Here is a 20,267-nt window from a genome sequence, read left to right on the forward strand (position 1 = left end):
AGATACTGTGTGAATGTCGAATAGTTGTGATGGACATGATGTTTAGGGCCTCCCTCGATGAGTCTAAGGACTCCTTGGAGTCGCCCGTAATAATAAACTCAGAGGATAACTGTAACATTGAAATGAATCTTGTGTAAAGATAAGGAAGTCATTTTGATTCCTTTACAAGCCTTGATAAGATTTCACTTGGACAATCATATGCAGGTCTGGTTTCCTGATGTCTGTGGTGATTCTGATACAGTAGAGAGAGAGAGAGAGGGAGAGAGAGAGAGAGAGAGAGAAAGAGTGCAAAGGAGTGTTAAAAATGATATCAGGATTGTGGAATACTGATTATAAAGAGAGACTGAGAATTAGTAGCCTGCAAACACTAGGAAAACTAGGGAAAGAGGGGTGATATGATTGAGACAAACTTCTGAAAGGTCATACAGGATATCAATCAGTAAATGGAACATTTAATTTTAAATGTGTGAAAAGGACGAGGGGACAGTCTTGGAAGTTGAGAATGAATGCCATCAAGAAGGGGTGAGAGCTAGATGTTTCTCTCATAGAGGAGTGTGATTGGAATGGATTGCCATTGGACAACGTGGACAAGTAGTGTGAATGAATTCAAGAACAGATATGACAGCTGATATGGGTAGGGTGGTATGTGGCCTCCGTCAATGAGTCCCTGACTCCCTGGAGGTCTCTCTTAATAATAAAATTAAATTAAAAAAACAAAAGATGCTTTTTGATTATAGAACTGAAATATTATGTTGTTTGATTACTGGAGCAGAATTGTTTTATTTAGCTAACTCTTAGTCCAAATAATAGTAATAACGTAATAATTTTCCAATTTTTTTCAGGCAAGATTATCATAAAAAAACAGCAACGCTGAATGATAAATAATGCCATCAAATGGAAGAAAGTACAACTTATAATGTCAAATTTTGAAAGTTCAAAGTATATGCTATTATGCAGAATGAAGGGAGTGTATTATGTCTATAACTTTGTTGTCCAGCCTTTTTTTGTTTTGTTTTGTTTTGGAGAAGAACAAGTTTTCTGCAGGAGGATCCCTTGCCATAATTTTAGTGGTGATCTTCAACATGATAAATTGTCACACACACACACACACACACACACACATATATATATCTTTTAATAGTTAACATGAATGACTGAAGAACTGAGCAAAGAAAAAAAAAGTTAACCTTCTCCTTCCACATAAGATTGGCTAAGTCACTTCCACTTAAAATGCCCTTATAAATGTTCTGTAGGTTCTAAAAAGGATTTGAACCTATATATTTCCATCCAAAGTGTGTGTGTATGTTTTTAAGAATAATTACAAATAATATCAGAGACTTAAATGAAGATAAAGGAACTGAGGATTATGTTAATACTGAAAACTGTTGCAATACTATACAAATTTCACTACAAATGTTTAAAATTCATAACAAAAATATAATAACCACTATTACATTTCCATTAAACATAAGAATATAAATAACGTGATTTCACATTTATAAAAATATTTAAAATACTTTATCAAACACATAATAGTAATTCTGAAGTGTAGTCTCGTACAGCTGTCCTCAACGCACCACAGCTTTCAATCTTTTCAAGTTAATATTTACAAAGTTAAATTCATAGATTTAATTTAGCCAATAATAAAATCACTTCAGTGGTGGAAGATTTCATGGAAGCAATTAAGTAAATATCACTTATCATCATAAAGTGGATTAGTGTGAAGAATTTTCTGCAATATGAAGGCACAGTGAACTTTTGGCAATACAGAGATAGTGCTGAAAATATTTGTCAATATCACTTATCTTCATAACCCGAATTATCATATGATGCATTTTCTGCACACCGTAAAGGCATATTAGACTTTGGCACCATGGAACTAGAGGAAGCAATATGCTGTTGAGAGCTGAGTCCCCAGTTTTCTGCATGCTGGAAGTGTGGATGACACAGTGCCTGAGGATGAAGATTGTTATCTGAGGAATGACAAAGTACATCATCAGCAGATATTCGCCGAAATATAGGAAGAGGACGAGTTTTTTGTATAACATCAAGATAGGCTGGAGGACTGCAATCCTAAAATATACAAATTAAGTTGATCGTTTCATTGCATACAAGGAATACAGTTCAATTCATAATTTTCCTTAAGAAGAGAGCAATAAAAATACTCTTTAGATGACACTTATTCCTATTAAAGCTCAATAATAAAACATTAATAAACATTAAGATTTCTTTTTTTTTTTTTTTTTACAATTCCACAATACAGTAGTTGCAGGGATGGAAGAGGAGGAAAAGAAACTTGTTCTGTGAGTTTCAAGGTACTATGTACACTTAGTACTATGTTCCAACGAGCATAGTACTAAGTGTGGGAATTATGGATGCTATTTCAGATGAACATTTCCCATGGAAATATTTGTAGAATACGCATAATGTGGAAACCAAATGTCTGTGCAAAAGTGGGGGAGTGAGTTGGTAAGAGATGGGTCATTAATAAATCTAATTGCTCTCCTCTGTATTGAGGCAAGCATTTTCAGGGAGCTTTTAGGGGGCCCCACCGAGAGCAATGTTCAATAGCTAGGCAGATTTGTGATTTGTATAAAGTCTTGAGCAAAAGAGAAATCCTAGTTTTTAGAAGCTGAAGATACAATGGTTGTGATGTGTTTATGCCAGGAGAGGCTTGGATCAGGGCAATTCCAAGAAGAGAAATTAATCTCAAATTGTCTGGAAATTTGGTTATTGTCAAAAATAATACTGGGAGAAGGTGGTTCTTTTTTTATGAGAAAGACAGAACTGGGTTTTATTAGCATTAAAATTGATGAGGTTATCTGAATCCCCATTGGAGGATGGATTCGAGATCAGAATTGAGGGAAGTGATGGTTGATGTTCTGTAGATTAAGGTGAGTTGTGTAGAGTAAGGTTTATCAAATGAAAGGAAGGAGTGCAATGTACTGTCATTTGCAAAACTGTATTGGGTTGGAGGTCAACTGAAGTAGATCATTAATATATAGTAGGAAGAGGGCTGGTGAGAGGACAGAACCTTGTGAAACCCCGTCATTGAATGGTGAGAGGATAAGGAATCATCCACCATCACACATAGTGTTTGTCCAGAGAAAGCTGGCAATCCAACTACAGACCAAATTATGTAGTTTGCTTAGTAAGCCTTTGTGCCAGACCCAATCAAAAGCTTTGGAGATATCAAGTGCAACTACTTAAGATTCGCCAAACTTCTCCATGGTCCAGAGATGGGTGACATATGTAAGTAGAGCTCCTGTTGATTTGGCAATGATGGAATCCATACTGGTGGTCGTTTATTAGGTGGGTGCCTTCAAGGTATTGTAGGAGTTGGGAATTGATGATTTTTTTCCATTACTTTAGACAGGATTGAGGTGAGCGAGATGGGCAGTAGTTGGATGGCAGAGACTTGTTGCCCTTCTTGGGAATGGGTTGAATATAGGCCAATTTCCAGGCTGTGGGATAGTGTTGGATTCTGATTATGTAGAGATTAGAGTAATTATTATTTGGTTCAGAATCCAACAAGATCTTCCATCACAAAAGCTAGACTTGTAAATATTATTTAATGTAAACAACTTATTTTACAATTTAATATTCATATAACTACTTTAATTTTGTCTAATATCTAATTATTTATTCAAAGATATATGTATTAATAATGAAAAGACTGTATTAAATATTATTAAGCTATTTTATTTATTACTATGTTAATATTATAAGAACTTATATTTGATAATTTAACTGTGCATTAATTGAAATGTAAATATTCTCTATTTATTCCTGTTGGTAGAAGTTTAACATTATGCAATAGCTCAATTTTATTATATTTTGTTTTGTTGTCATGGAAACGTATGTTAGATAGCTTGCACGAGTTTGGAACAGAACGTGAGGAGAAGGTTTATTGAAAAGAGTTTTAGATCATGAGAATAATTTAGGCAGGAAGAATGGATATAAAAAGGGAAGAACACTGAAAAAAGGGGGAGATTAGATCGATCAAGAGAGAGAGAGAGAGAGAGAGAGAGAAAGGAGAGGATTGGCATTAGGTTGGAATCAGAGCATTCGGGAATCATAGTGCAATATTAGAGAGTCGGCAAGTCACTCAAGCAGATAATTTAAGTCTACCAGTCGAGAAGCAGTTAGCAAATAAGTTGTAGAATAATAGTTATGGCTATGGAAAAACAGCTGAGAGACTATTAAATAGACTAGCGATACTTGAGTTGGGATTTAATTTCAGGGCCGACCTGTCAAGGACACACAGAATCTTGAAATAAAGCATCGAGTAACTAGAGAATAGTAGAGGCTGTAAAATTGAAGTTTACCATTAGCTGTGTTTTGAATTATAGTGCCTAAAGAATTATTTGAATGCAGGAGGAATGAACAACTGTGCATATTAAACCTCAAGATAAAGAATTATTGTGCATTGCCTTATTTTATGAGTGATCAGTAGTACTTCATGCAAGAACGTTTGTTTATGTGTATAGTGACCGATGATCAATTCAGTTATTGCTTAGAAGATTTATTTAATGAGTGCCGTATACTGTTTAAGTGTTTACAGTTATAAAAAGTGAGATACAGATTTACCATTGTATGAGTTGTATGATTGAATTTATCTGAGGAGCTAAAATGTTTGTGATATCTTAATTACTGATTTGAAGTTAAGTGTAAAATTTGTGATTTTAAAATTAAATGTTTGTTTTTGTTAATCAAAAGTTGTATTTTGCCTGAATCTCTTTTACTGCACCATTCATAAAATATTCGAACCAAAGCAAGTAAATTAAGTAAGTTAAATATTCTCGGCCAGTATATATATTAAGGAGAAATAGTTGAGGGTTGATTTATCTTCAATTCTTGAACTAATTCAGATATAGAGTGGTGCAGTCTATAAATATAAATTTTCTCTATATTTGCATTAGAAATCAACTAGCAACTATTTTTTTGGTTAAGAACATCGTAATAACTAAATATCGGATCCAAAGTATAGATTGAGACGAAGTAGGATCCAATAATAGATACCAGTGAAGTAAGAGAGCATATATAGGCAACATAGGATAGGAGTCAGTTCTGGTGCACAAGCTTTCAGGACAACTGGAGGAATGCCATCAGGGACAGGAGACATTTGTGTCTAATTTGTACAGTATTTTTCTGATCTCTTTCTGGCAAAAGGATATAGGGGGAATTGTATATTGGGCATCTGGAATTGTTGGGGGCATTTACCGTTGTCAGTTATGCATGCATTGGAAGCAAAGTGTGAAGCCAGGAGATTGATTGTGGGTGATGATGCAATAGAGCCATCTGGATATGATAGGGATGAGAATAATGTTGGGCAGAAGTTAAGACTAGTTGCTTTGGTGAGAGACCAAAAAACTAGCAGTCTGTCCAAATGACAGACTGCTGGTTTCCTGCTTTTTTTTGCTTTTTCAAATCTGTTTTGGAAGCACTGATTTTTTTTTTTTTTTTGCATTTATTTTGGGCTTAAGTATAAGCTCTAAAGGAGGATGGAGTAGGGCTTAGTTAGGGAATGGCAGTTCAGAGTAGTTTGGGTTGGAAAACCCGAAGCAATAGTCCTGTGGCTATTGCAAATGTTATTGGTATTTGTTTTAACAAACATATGTATTTATTTCTAGGGTATATTATTATACCTCCCATAGAGTAAGCAGACTCCACATTTTTTTATATTTTTTATTCCTGCTATTTAAAAATGTATACTTTTTTAATAATTAAAATAATCTTCCTTTTTCCAGGAAGCATATTAAACCAATCATTTATTCATTGTTTTCACTTTTAGCTCTTAATCCAATGTGATTCTCAATATGGCATATAGAAAGTGGCACTTCACTGCTACTTGCCAACATATTTTCATTTGCTGTATGCTCACAGTATGAAATAAAGAAAATTAATAAAAAATGAGTAGAAAGGCTTGTGTTGGCAGTACGTGCTAGTTTATTTAACGTTACTGATTCAGAGAATAATAAGAAAATAATTTATAAAAATCAAGTGGATATTAAGATCCAGCATTATTTCAAATGCTGAATGTAGAAACTATGAAAGTTTCGTACAAATAAGTTGACCAGAGAACTTACGGGAATATGTCTGCCAGCATTTACAAGTCGCCCAAGCATGTTGCCCAGGCGTCCGTATATTCGCTTTCTAATTTGGTCCATTTTTTTAAGGTTTCACTGGCCTGACAGCTGTTTCGAACTAGTTGGTTTTCCTCAGAGACCAAGCAGATACTTAAGTAAAGCCCTCTCTAAAAATTAGGCGATTCCCCCACACCACTCCCTATGAGTGACTGAAAGATTGTCCAACTCAGCATTGGTTCCACTCAATGACAGACTCACCCTACCACTGAGCAGAACCATTCATATTCTAGAGAAAAGCATCCACTGATGAAGCCCCATATGAACCACGTCGAAAAACACTTTTCCCGGAGACTCAAGAGAGTCAAGACTCTCTCTCAAGGCAAACTCTCTGAAATCTTAAGCCCCCACCGCCACCCCCTCACCGGGAGCTAAACTCGGAAGAAACTTTAAGAAAGTAAAAACTCTCTTTCGATACTAATGAACTTGAAATTTTGCATCGTCGAACTGAAGCCTTTTGGCTCTTTATTTACTTTTATGCACTGACCAAGAGTTCGCTTACGAAAAATACACCTCTCTGACATTTCAAGTTCCTTAGTACTGGAAGAGAGTTTTTGCTCTCTTAAGGTTTCTGCCTGGTGTCTGAAGAGAACCAACCAGTTCGAAACAGCTGTAAGACCAGTGAAACCTTAAAAAAATAGAACAAATTAGAAAAGCACATATGGATGCCTGGCAGCATGTGTTTTTCTAAAGTGGTCCATGCTATGGTGAATTGTAAATGTCGGCAGGCGTATTCCCGTAAACTCTCTGGTCAACTTAATTGTACAAAACTTTCATAGTTTCTACATTCAGCTTTAAAATAATGCTGGATCTACTATCCACTTGATTTTTATAAATTTTGCATCATCAAAGTGAAGCCTTTTGGCTCTTTATTTTAATAAAGAAAATAATTAATATTTATTAACTTATTAGCTGATGTTTCGTTGACATTACATCCAACATCTTCCAGCTCTGTGAGTTAGTGTTTTTAGGATACCATATTGTTGAGCTGGATGATGATGTGAATGTTTGTACATATCTCCCTATGTGTGGGTTTTCTATAAACAGAAATAGATAATGAACCACCAGGGAGCAGTGTGATTAGTGTGTATCTAGAAAGGACATTCAATCATTAACTTCCTGTTCTGTTGTGAAGTGGATTTTAAGGTGTTGGCTATTTAAATACATTGACAATGTATCTAATACTAAATGCTTTGTGGGGGACCCCCCCCTTCCATTGCCTATTACACATACATTCAAGGTACATCTGAAAAGATATCAAGAGTGCTTAATAAATATCAGCTACACACCAAATTTAAACCATACGCCAAATTGGCAACTCTCATCTCTTCACCTAAGTACAAACTCACTTCTTTATTAGAACCAGGACTCCCTGAAGTGCCCTGTTCTTGTGACCTAACTTACTATGGACAGACAGACAGAAGAACTGTTGGTATCTGCCTTGGACAGCATAAAAAATGCATTTGGCACTTTTGCTATGGCAAGTCAGGACTAGCAGACAGTGCCTTGGATACTCCTTCACACAGGATTAAATGGAAGAAAACAAAAGTGCTACATAGAAGTCATAAGTCAGAGAGATTGTTTTTGGAATCAGCAGCAGGAGCTTCAAAACATACTCCAAACCTCAACAAGTATGGCTGTATCAATTTACCTAAAATCTAGGAGGCAATCATTTTAAGACCAAATTAATACTTATTTTCTCTCTATATACACCCAACAATAAATGGTGGCAATTAGGACTTTAGTTCCTTGTGTTGCTCGTTACAAATTTATTAAACTGGTCCCACAGTTATATCAAATTGTTGTTTCGTGTACCATAACAAACTGTTCTTTAGCTCCAAAGATGCTGGATATAATATCAGCAAAATATCAGCTAATAATAAATATTAATTATTTTCTTATTATTCTGTGTTATGAATCAATGCTGTTAAATAAACTAGCTTAAAAATTGAATTGATTTTTTTTAAACATAAACATTTTTGCAAGTCAAAAAGACCTTTCTGTCCATAGTAAGTTAGGCTACTTTCTTGCAATGGAGTTATCAAAGTGCACAAATATGAAAATATCCTAGGTATTGTTAATTAACACTCATCATATTTAAACACAAAATCCTAATTTCTAGTAATACAACAGAATTACTCTTAACATTAATTACTGATGCAGAACAATTATGGAAATATTGACATTATGAGATATGAGTTATGAAAGATGTTATGAGATAAATACATGAAGTATGAAAGTGTAAAAACTAAATTATGTGTCATCTTGAAAAACTGGACAATGAACAAACAAGATGAAATTTTAATAACACATACTGATAAAAATCATCATTGGTAAAAACACAATACTAGACACAATTAAAAAGCTTAAAGAATAGAAAATTTTTCAAAAAGATATCGTAAATGATGACATTAAAATATGCAGACACAAGAAATATGTAAGAGAAGAATCAAAGACTAATATAATAGTCATGTTATAGTCATATAACAGTCAAGAGGCTGCGGGTTCGAATCCCGCCGTGGGCATGGATGTTTGTGATTGTCTGTGGAAATACTAGTGGTGGTCGGTGGTAGATGGCGTTGATGTAGTTGCGGTCGGTTGGTGGATTGTGAGTGGTGGAAGCAGAGTTGTAGAGTAGATGCCCTCCCTCGATGAGTCTTTGGACTCCCTGGAGGTAACTAATAATAATAATAATAATAATAATAACTATAGATAAAAAGGTGAAAAAACTCCTAGTAAATGACAAGGGAATTCTTTTAAGTACAACATTGCAATGGATAAATTAGTTAAACATACTTAACAGATTAGCTAATGAGCAGCATGGCTTATTTCAATAAATGATCACATAATGATGCGACATTTTCTCTGAATGCTCCATCTAGAAAAAGCTTTCAACAAAATTCTAATAGATGATTGTCAAAAAGTTTTAAGAAACAATTCTTTGGCAAGAAGAAATAACTCACAAAAGAAATATGTGCAACTGTGGGTAAAATATAGAAGTAATGAAAAAAGACCATAAGTGTGGAAATGAATATAAAAGTGTAGTACTAATTGAATAGTCCTATCTGATGTAATATAGTTTTATCAGTCCCCTGATAAACAGAAAACTTAGTTATTTTGATCACATATTGATATCTATTAATTTATTTTTTATTCATTCATTTATTTATTTTTTTATAACAATCATCCTTATATTTAATAAAAATTAAAATTTTATTTCATAACAAAAAACATTTTTAAAAATCACCTATAACATTTGTGATCTGTTCATTTAGACCATCTATGTTTAATGCTTATTATTCCAATATAAGGATATTCAAATTATTTTTAATGAGGTCCATTTGATAAATTCAGCACTTCCTCAGAGATCCTTAAATAATGGCATACTTTAGATGAGGATTTATATAGAAAATAAATGGAAAATATATAGAAATGTCATAAAGAGTGGTCAAAGCAGTTTTTTTGGATAATTTTTTGGACCAGAAATGCAGTACATTAATATATTTAAAATTTTTTTTAAGAATTGCTGATCAGAAAAGTAGTTACTAAATGCACTAGATAAACTGAAGGAAATTTTTTGGACATATCTGAATATATTGAATAAGGATCTGTTCTTGGACCACTGCTGTTTAATTTGTTCATTAACGATACAAACAATCTTATCACATGCTTCCCTGGCTGATCAATCAATTTTTTTTTTCAGATTTTGCCACTAATTCCATTGTTTGGTTCTTGTTTTCAAACTGTTTCACTTTTTCTCCAATAATATTTGTATATTTAAATCTACAATTCACTCTGAAAGCTGCTTGACTTGAATACTTTTTAAAACTTTCTTATGTATTTTTATTTTCAATAGGATATTCATTTTAATCTTGTTCAAAACCTAAATAGTGATCGCTTTCAAATCTCCTGTATATTATTGTATCCTGAATTAGCATGTCACTGTCCACAATAACACTGTCAATAAGATACTGTTTCCTCTCTCTCTCTGCTGGAATATGTTAGTGATAACTAGTTTGTATCCTGAACAGAAATCTACCAATTACTTACCATTATTATAAACCTTGTGCTTTTCTCCTGATTCTTCCAAAACATTCCTATATTTCTGGTTTTCATTTCCCACCCTGCTGTTTAGATCTTCAACAAGGACCAACTTCAGCTACTTTCTCTAATGACTCAAAATAAGTCTTTATTTTTTTCTTAGGAAAGCCTTTTTTTGGGGGGGATCCTGGACACAAATAAGTTTCATGATCCAATTCCTCATTTTGAAAAAAATGTGTTCATACCTCTATATACAAGTAGCCCAGTAATGAAGTCACTTTATGACTGGGCTACTTGTATATAGAGGCTAATGACTTGACATTAATTGTTTTAGCCAGCCTGGTTGGCCGAGCGGTTAGTTTATCCGCTCCTCAGCCAAAAGGCTGCGGGTTCGAATCCTGCCGCGGGTATGGATGTTTTTTATTGTCTGTGGAAATACTAGTGGTGGTGGTGGTGGTGGTGGGCAGTAGATGGTGCAGTTGAGGTTAGTTGTAGTTGGTGGATTGAGTGGTGGAGACAGAGAAATGTAGAGTAGGTGTCCTTCCTCAATGAGTTGTTCGACTCCCTGGCGGTATCACGTAGTAATAATAATAATATCATTATCATTCAACTTGAAATTGCCTTAAAATTAAAGATACCAAGAAATTATATTCTTGGTTTTATCCTTTATCCAAGTGTAAGCAAACAAAGTTTGCACATGAAGTCACTTCATGACTAGGCTACTTGTATATAGAAGCTAATAACTTTACATCAATTGTCTTGGTATCCCATAATGCAATGCACATATCCTTATAGACATGTATGATGCTATGCATTATGGGAAAGGCCACTATCCAGACTGGTTTTGACCTTTATTGAGGTCTCATCAGTGAGAGCCAGATCCAGAAATGATACCAAGATGGATAAAGGATGATTGGTATCTTTAATTTATAGTATAACCAAGTGAAAAAAATTCCAATATCTGTCTCTAATTCAGAGTATTTTAGTAATAAGGTGTGACACCTTTTGGTTACTTGTATATGGAAATATGACATCTGCATCACTTCAGTCTTGGTATCTCATAATGCATATCCTTATGGATATGTATTGCATTATGGGAAGGGCCACTGGCTAGACCAGTTTCAACCTTTATTGCGGTCTCAATAGTGGGAGCCAGACCCAACTGATGTGAAGTCATTAGCCATATACAAGTAGCCCAGTCATGAAATGACTTCATATGCAAACTTTGTTTGCTTACACTTGGATAAAGGATAATTTATAGTATAACCAAGTGAAAAAACTTTGAAACTGCCTGCTAATCAAAAGTCTGTCTCACTAAATGTCAATGTAGTACTTCTCTAGTTTTTCTGCCAGACTTCTTTTATATTGACAGCACCTGTTTTTAGTTCTGATATTCAGTTGTTCAAACCAGTTTTAAATAGCACCATCATTATCTAATGTATAATGGTAATAATGGTGCCATACACAGTGAGTAAGAAAAAAATCTAGATCTTTGCTCATGTCCACAATGTCTCACATTAGTGCTGACACATGAAAAAGAAAATAAGTATTTTGTGACACCAAAAAAAAAAATAATAAAAAAAAAATAAAATAAAAAAAAATATATATATATAAAATCTTGATTATTATTTAATTTAAAAATTTTAATAGTTTTAAATTTGTAGTAATTTTAGCAATCTAATCTCGCATATTTTGAGCAAAATATGTGAGCTTAGATAAAACTCAGAACAAAAGAAGCCAGCATGAAATTATGTATTCTGTACTTATATGTCTGAAGCTGATTTTCTAATGTCAACTTCATAAAAACACAAATCCATATAACAGCGATTTATAGCAAATTACTTAGAATAACATAACATGTCCCCCCCCCCCCCATGCTAGTTATGTTATTGAGGTGGTTTGAGATTAATGAGATCAGATGATTTGAAAAGTTGTTTTTCACACTGAAAAGAATGGATAAATTCAGGAAGATTTTATATTTTAAAGCTTAAAAGTTTAAAATAAGTGTTATTCATTTGCTGTATACTGAGGATTATTAATGATAGTCATTAAATGTAATTTTTTTAAATTCCTTCCTCTCCCCATTTATCTCCACTTCATTTTGTTGGAATTATGCCCAAAGCAACAAAGGCTGAGAAGCTGCATTATTTCTATTAACTGTATGTGTATTCTCTAACTGGTTTGCCTGTTTTGTGGGAGGGAAACTTCCATGTGACAGGTAATTCAACTTTAGTTGAAAGCCCTTAGAAAGGCTCCTTATAGTCTCCACTTTGGAATTTAGTTTGTGCATTAGAAGTCATACTTTATCTGAAATATTTGATGTCTTCAACCTCTCATAATATGTGAAAAATGTTGTTCCTCTCATGTCATAAGTAGTCTTTTTTGTTTAAACTAGAAAAATCTTATGTTGAATGTACACAAAGTGTTGCATTGAAAATTTTTGTGTAATTCATTTTTGTAACTTTAATAACAAAAAATCAGTAACTTTAGCCATTGAATGTATGCCAAATTTTTATCTTGGATTGCTTTGGCATGCTTGCTAGAGAACCAGAGATTGGAGTTTGGAGTGAAAGCCTTTGTTTCAATAAGGATTATTTCAATTATTTGGATGGAGGGGTTTGGAAAAAAAGAGCATCAGACCATGGAAAAGAGGTACAGGAATGATGAAGTCATCCCAACTGGCACCAATATAGTTCCATAGAACATGAGGTTGAGATTCGCTGTAAGAGAAGGTCAAGCCATAGAAAAGGAGCTGTCCTCTTCGCAACTCGATTTTAAACCATAACGATGTCTGCCACAGTAAAAAATTTAATATTTATTAAACACAAACACTTTGTTTTAATTATTGTAAAACATCACTAATGAGAGCTGAAGAACAATAATAGAAATTTGAATAAAAGAATAGAAAAATGCATGCGTTACAACAGGATCCTTTCATGCAAGCATGTAATACATAGTAGCTAAGATAAAATACTAAGAAATATGTATATATTTAAAAAAATAAATAAAATTATTTAATGCAACTGAGGATAACAATTTCTCAAATTTTTGGAAGAAAAAGGCAGTTATTACAATTTAAATTAGGATGATGGCATAATGTTTTAGTTCTTTCTTTGAATAATCATTCAAATTTAAACAGAGTTATGCAAATGTTTGGTATAATCCAATTGAATCCAATGGTTAATGTTATCAATATTATGCTGAGCTAGATCAGATTTATGAGGCATGATAAACTGGATATGGATTAGAGCACCAGCCACATCTGGCTGGTGTCCTTAAATATGTTTTTTTGACTAATCTTTCCATCTGACCAAAATAAGACAAGTTACAAGAACATGGTACCTGGTAAACACAAGGCAGAAGAAATGGTGACAGCTTGTCTTTTGGAAAAAAGGTAAGAGGTTTTGGTCATAAAAGGTTTTGGAATTTTTTCAAAATCTTTTCAATTCATTGAGAAACACCTTCAATTTAAAGAATACAAGTTCTGCAGACCTCTACGTTCTTTGGAGGAAAACAACAGAAACTGAAGATTTTACATGCAATTTTTGGTCACTGTTTAAGTAGGGCAATTTGCTTGATGGTTTTTGATTCTTGTTGAAGAGATATTTCTGAGGAGAAAATTTTACATGACCTAGATACCAAAGATTTTAATTCCATATTTCTGAGATGGATGGCAGCAGATGAAATAGGAACACGATGACCTGTAAAAGTTCGTTTATGGTAGATAGAAATTGAAAGTGATCCATCAGGTTTAATGTATACATCTAGAAAATGCATTTTTCCTGATGATTGTTTCTCTGAAGTAAATTTTATTCAAGGATGTAAATTATTAATTTTATGTAGAAAGAAAAGGAGCTCTGATTCTGGATCATTCCCATCAGTGAAAATATTATCTACACAGTGTAACCAAAGAGAAGGTTTAGGGTCTAGCGTTAAGATTCTTTTTTAAGGTCTTCTAACATTCTATATAAACGTTCATCCCATATTTTAATGATGTTAAATAGGTTTTAAACTGAAGCAAAACAGTGTCATTGTTTATTACTATTAGTTTAAATTATTCCTATGCTTTGCAAGAATCAATTTTTAAAAAAAAGTGCTAAATGAACATATCTATTATTATTTAATCAAGAAATTCTACAACACTGTATTTTGTGATCCAAAATAAACTTAACAAGACATTACTAGCCCTGTATATTATTATTATTATGTGACACCTCCAGGGAGTCCAAAGACTCATCGAGGGAGAGTGTGCCAACAGCACTGAATGATTGAATCCCTTCCAACTACTAACTGCACTCAAGCTTGCTTAACTTTTTTTGCAGGAGCCATTAGTAGCAGAGCCACTACCAATCGAGCAACCTCTGTTCGCTATGTATCATGTTCATAATAATGCATAGGATGTGCCTTACTACATTGTATGATGAATCAGCTTTGTTCATGAGTGCTGGACAACACTTTCTTTATGAATGAAGCATGATCCCATTTAAGTCACATGAATAAACAGAATATCCATTTATAGTTCTGAGAGTCCACATTCTTATATGAAATACCACTACACTCAGTGAAAATTAGTGTATGGTTTCTGGGAACAGAATTATCAGTCCAATATTTTTCTGAAAAAATGTTACTACAGGATATTATTTAAGACATCCTGATGAAACTTAGTTTGCAGAGAAGGATGTGACTTGCCTTGTCACCAAAATAAGCTTGGTGTATCATACTTGTCATGTACAACAGTCATGCTGTATTAACATTCTAATTACATGATAAAGTTTAAATTGAATTAAATTATATATATGACCTGCAGTGTGGATATGGCATTCGCATCCATAGAGCTAGGCCACCCAAAGAAAGACCATTCTAAGTTCAATTTTATAGTCATTGACCAGAGGAATTTTTTTTTTCCTAAGCCTTTCTTCAATTGTGTTCTGAATCAGTCAATCTTTGGCAGGGGAAAATGCTTTTTTTTTTTTTTTTTTCATAAACCCATAAATTCAAGAAAATTTGACAGTAGAACTTGCACTATTTCAGACAATAATATGCAGTGTCAGAGATGACCAAGAGATGGCAGCAGTTGTCTGCCACACTATACTCCCTAAGATGCTAATGATAGTCTTGTGCCAGATATTCTGTGATTAGTTAAGGGTAGAGACTAGCTGTCCACTAGTCCACAAAAGTTAGTAGGGCTAAATGGCCTCACCTACTCCCTTTAGTGAATAAAAGGTGTTATCAGGTTTATTTTTTTTATAATATGCTAATTACATTATAAAGTTGCATTTTAAAATGAAATGCCCTGTAATTATTAATATTAATGTGAAATTAATGGACTGATGATTTTCTTTAATTACACTGCAAATGCTTCCTTTAGTAAAGCTGAATACACATACGTGCTTCAAGCCCCCAGTTCATTCTGGACGCAATTATTTTAATGTATCCCAACATGAGGATGGGAAGAGATCAGTTGTCATGTAAATTTACATTAGTTCCAAAGAATCGGTATACAGAGAGAGAGAGAGACATTATAAAGTTACATTTAAAATGAAATGCCCTGTAATTATTAATATTAATGTGAAATTAATGGACTGATGATTTTCTTTAATTACACTGCAAATGCTTCCTTTAGTAAAGCTGAATACACATACGTGCTTCAAGCCCCCAGTTCATTCTGGATGCAATTATTTTAATGTATCCCAACATGAGGATGGGAAGAGATCAGTTGTCATGTAAATTTACATTAGTTCCAAAGAATCGGTATACAGAGAGAGAGAGAGAGAGAGAGAGAGAGAGAGATGAATAAAAGAAAGAAAAAAAACTGGTCTACAATTATAGTGTGCAATGTTGAACCCAACATTAGATGCTAATTACATCAGTAAAAACTACTAGCCATGTTTATGAGGCAGCAAGATCATGAGTGAGCATGTTTCTCTATTCACTGGTCAGTTGATTGGTTAATTCATGAAAGGATATGAACACAAGGTTTTCATCCAAAGAGCAAGTGTATCATTTAAAAAAAATGAAATGCAAGAATTGCTTATAAAAAGTGATATATTAATAACTAACATCGATGTCCTTACTTGTTGCTCAATTTGAAGCAAATCATTATAGGAAGGAGGTTTATCTTCTAAGTTTATTTCTCCCGAGGTTCTTGCTTGTCTTAAATTAGCACCATTTCTTTCATTCTGACTGCCTGAATTCGACCTACATGATCTACCATATCAATAAACCAAGACTTCAATATACTGGGAAAACATGTATATTTCATAATTTTCTTCAATATGCTTATTTCCTAAAATATAATCTAAACTAATTAAACCTCAGAGAAATCATATACATTATATTCACTTGTTTTTCTGTACAATCATATATGTTATTTCAAACTTATTGTAACTTTAAATGTTATATATATTTGCCACTTAAAATTAGTTTTTAGATCATAAATGAGTTATCAATTGTGAAACCATTATCATACTTACTGGAGATCAGACATCACTTCATAAAGAACAGGGTCTTTATGAAGAGTAGGCTGAGAATCAGATTATCTGATCCTCAGCTCTCATATGATGTTATGTGCTGTGGGTTTCCAACCTTCTGTGAGTTCAACTATCATTGAAAAGTATAATAGTTCACTCACATGCACATATAAACAGACAGACAGAAAGGGATGGTAAGGAGAGATAGCAGCAAGTTATTTTGTAGCCCAGTTATGACACAAAAGTAAAAAAAAAATGTATATCTTCACTAAAAAACACATGTACTAACCACAGTGATAACTTTTAATACATAAATATTTTATCCCAAGTATCTTGGGACATCATCAGTACAGTAATTCAAACAATACTACGAATAACATACAGTTAGGGCACATGATTACAATGGAATCTCAATATGCGTGCAGTAACGTGTTATAGGAGTAAATTAAAAATATAACTGAACAAAAAAAAAAATAAATAAATAAATAACATATATAAAAAGTTATATAAATTAAGGGGATATTAAATCCCACCTTGTTTTAAAACCGAATAGGAAACTCAAAGATTGGAATCAGAGAAATGCCGAATATAGTATAATAAACTATAAAAGTATTGGCGATTACTAGCGTGAGCTAATGCAGGTAGTCCTAGTATGTAGTACAAACTCGAGCAACTCGCAGCAAAGGTGGTAAAGTTCTGATCGCTATTCTTGGTATTTTCCATAATGTAAAAACACATTTCCTAGGAAATGTATGCTGTTATTACATTATGGTGGGCGGTCACTACCCAGACCAGTTTCAGCCTTTATTGAGGCTTCATCATTGAGTAGCTAGACCAAATTAATACCAAAGGGTATAGCAAAAAGAACTTATATACTCTGCTATACGAGTTGTCAAAAAGGTGCACCCATTAAGTTACTTAAATATAAAGAGCCAATAGGCTCCATTTCGGCGATATAAACATTATTTAAATTAAGGGGATATTAAATCCCACATTGAAGCCTATTGGCTCTTTATATTTAAGTAAATGGGTGCACCTTTTTTGATAACTCGTATAGCAGAGGATATAAGTTCTTTTCGCTATACCCTTTGGTATTAATTTGGTCTAGCTACTCACCGATGAAACCTCAATAAAGGCTGAAACCAGTCTGGGTAGTGACCTCCCACCATAATGTAATAACAGCATACATTTCCTAGGAAATGTGTTTTTACATTATGGAAAATACCAAGAATAACGATCAGAACTTTACCACCTTTACTGCGAGTTGCCCGAGTTTGTACTACGTACTAGGACTACTTGCATTAGCTCACGCTAGTAAATGCCGATACTTTTATAGTTTATTATACTATATTCGGCAAGAAACTCTCTGATTCCAATCTTTGAGTTTCTTGTTCGATTTTAAAACAATGTGGGATTAATATCCCCTTAATTTAAATAATGTTTATATCGCCAAAATGAAGCCTATTGGCTCTTTATATTTAAGTAATATATAAAAAGATTATTTTACAGAATTTTGTATGACAGTTTCCCATACTTTAGGAATAGTAAGAACATCATTGCGGTTTAAATTTGGCCTGTGTAGTAGGGCTTCAGCACTTTCTTTATATAAACGTTCATGTTTATATAAAGATCTATGTAAAAGTTTCGACTTTTCCCAATGGATCCTATGGTTTGGATTTTCAACTCCATGTTGAGAGAGAGAGAGAGACCAGATTTCTTCAGTTTGAAAAGACGAATGTGGTCTTGATGTTCCGAGATGCGTTTCTGAACAGATCTGCCTGTCTGTCCAAAGTAAGACAATTTGCAGGCACATGGGATCTCATAAAAGCCAGGTAACATCAGAGGTGAGAGTTAGTCCTTAGGAGAAGGTAACAAGTTATAGATTTGGTTGATGGGTTTGTAAGTAGTGGCAAAATTATATTTCTTCATAATTTTTGAAAGACATTCGGAGATGTCTGATGTAAGGTATTGGAATCCTATGGACTTCTTCTTGTCTAGGTTGATGTGTGGGGAAGTGACTGATGATTTTTTGAGTTGTTTTAAGTCCATCTAGTATGGCTGTATTTTTGATTATTTCTAGTTCTTGGTTTAGAGATTCTTCAGAGGAGCAGAATTTGCGTGCTCTGGAAACCAGTGATTTAATGATGCCAAGCAGAAGAATTGTGAATGTAGTGACCTGAAAATGTAGGCTTGCGATAGACAGACGTGGCAATGGAACTGTCTTCTTTTCTTTGAATGTGTAAATCCAGGAAGGAGATACCCTGTGGAGATTCTTTTTCTAGCGTAAAGTTGATGCGAGGGTGAAGAAGGTTTATTTTATCTAGAAACAGTTGTAATTCCTATTTCGGTATGATCCCAGACTGCAAAGATGTCGTCAACATATCGTAACCAAATTTTTGGTTTAGGTTCACAAGTGAAATTTTTTTTTTTTTTTTTTTTTTTTCTTCCAGGTGTTCTAGAAACAGATTTGCTGAGTTTGGTGATAAAGAAGACCCCATTGCTGTTCCTTCTTCTTGCTTGTAAATTTTACTTTTCCAGGTAAAGTAACCGGATGTAATCACAAATTTGAATAATTCAACTATATCAGATGGAAATTTTTGAGTTTCCATCTGATACAGTTCTCAACACGGAGTTGAAAATCCAAGCCGTAGGATCCACTGGGAAAAGTCGAAACTTTTACACAGATCTTTATATAAACATGAACATTTATATAAAGAAAGTGCTGAAGCCCTACTACACAGACCAAATTTAAACCACAACAACGTTCTTACTATTCCTAAAGTATGGGAAATAATCATACAAAATTGTGTAAAATAATCTTTTTATATATGTTAATTTTTTTTTTTGTTCAGTTATATTTTTAATTTACTTTTATAGCACGTTACTAAATGCATATTGAGATTCCATTCTAATCATGCACCCTAACTGTGTTCTTCGCAGTATTGTTTGAATTACTGTATTGATGATGTCCCAAGATACTTGGGATGAAATATTTACGTATTAAAAGTTATCACTATGGTTAGTACGTGTTTTTTAGTGATGAATTCACCACAGGTTTCTTTATATAAAAATGTATACCTGTAGCTCAGGTTTATACAGTTGTTCTTATCTTAACTATGATTCAGCTACTAAAGTAATGTAAAATACCTTAACTATATTTACAGTGGACATGACGTTTGAAAAAAAATAATAAATAAATAAAACAAATAATAATACAGTGATTTTTTTATATTATGGCATCCTCAAATAGCTGACAAAAAAGTCTGATTAGCTAAGTTTATAAAAGTAAATATAGCTGTCCTTAAAATATTAAAAGTATTTTAAAAGCAGTATTTTAACAGTATTTTCAATACCAGTAGCATTGAAAATTTCTGAAATATTTTCAGAAACCATTACCCACTGGATAGCTGATTTTTTTTTTTCATACAAGAGGACTCAGGAATGGCACTTTATCATGATGAAGTTGCACTGTACATGACAGATATATATGAATTTTGTTATCACAAAACTAGTGTATTTCATCACAACTGTAAGACTCAAAAATCTCATTTAAAAAAAAAATTTAATTTATTGATTGTTTTTATTGCCAGTTAATATTCTAAAGTGTAAC

At 33.3% G+C, this 20,267-nt stretch overlaps 1 protein-coding gene across 4 annotated transcripts in view; it reads right to left on the bottom strand.

The window, feature by feature from the left end:
- Nucleotides 1-1,343: 1,343 nt before the first annotated feature.
- The window catches only part of LOC150108420 (uncharacterized), a 167,134-nt gene continuing 148,210 nt past the window's right edge, over nt 1,344-20,267 (bottom strand). For 3 of the 4 annotated variants that reach the window (XM_090390772.1, XM_090390770.1, XM_090390773.1), the window contains 2 exons: nt 16,262-16,394; nt 1,344-2,073 (listed from right to left, as the gene is read on the bottom strand). In XM_090390772.1, the coding sequence (XP_090246898.1) occupies nt 1,798-2,073; nt 16,262-16,394 (409 nt within the window). In that variant the 3' untranslated portion in view covers nt 1,344-1,797. The remainder of the gene's footprint in view (nt 2,074-16,261; nt 16,395-20,267) is intronic. The other variant, XR_016548133.1, reaches the window with a different exon arrangement.

The sequence above is a fragment of the Typopeltis vanoorti genome, chromosome 3 (genome assembly GCF_054136105.1).
Source record: "Typopeltis vanoorti isolate ZY-2024b chromosome 3, IOZ_Tvanoo_1.0, whole genome shotgun sequence".
Taxonomy (NCBI): Eukaryota; Metazoa; Arthropoda; class Arachnida; order Uropygi; family Thelyphonidae; genus Typopeltis; species Typopeltis vanoorti.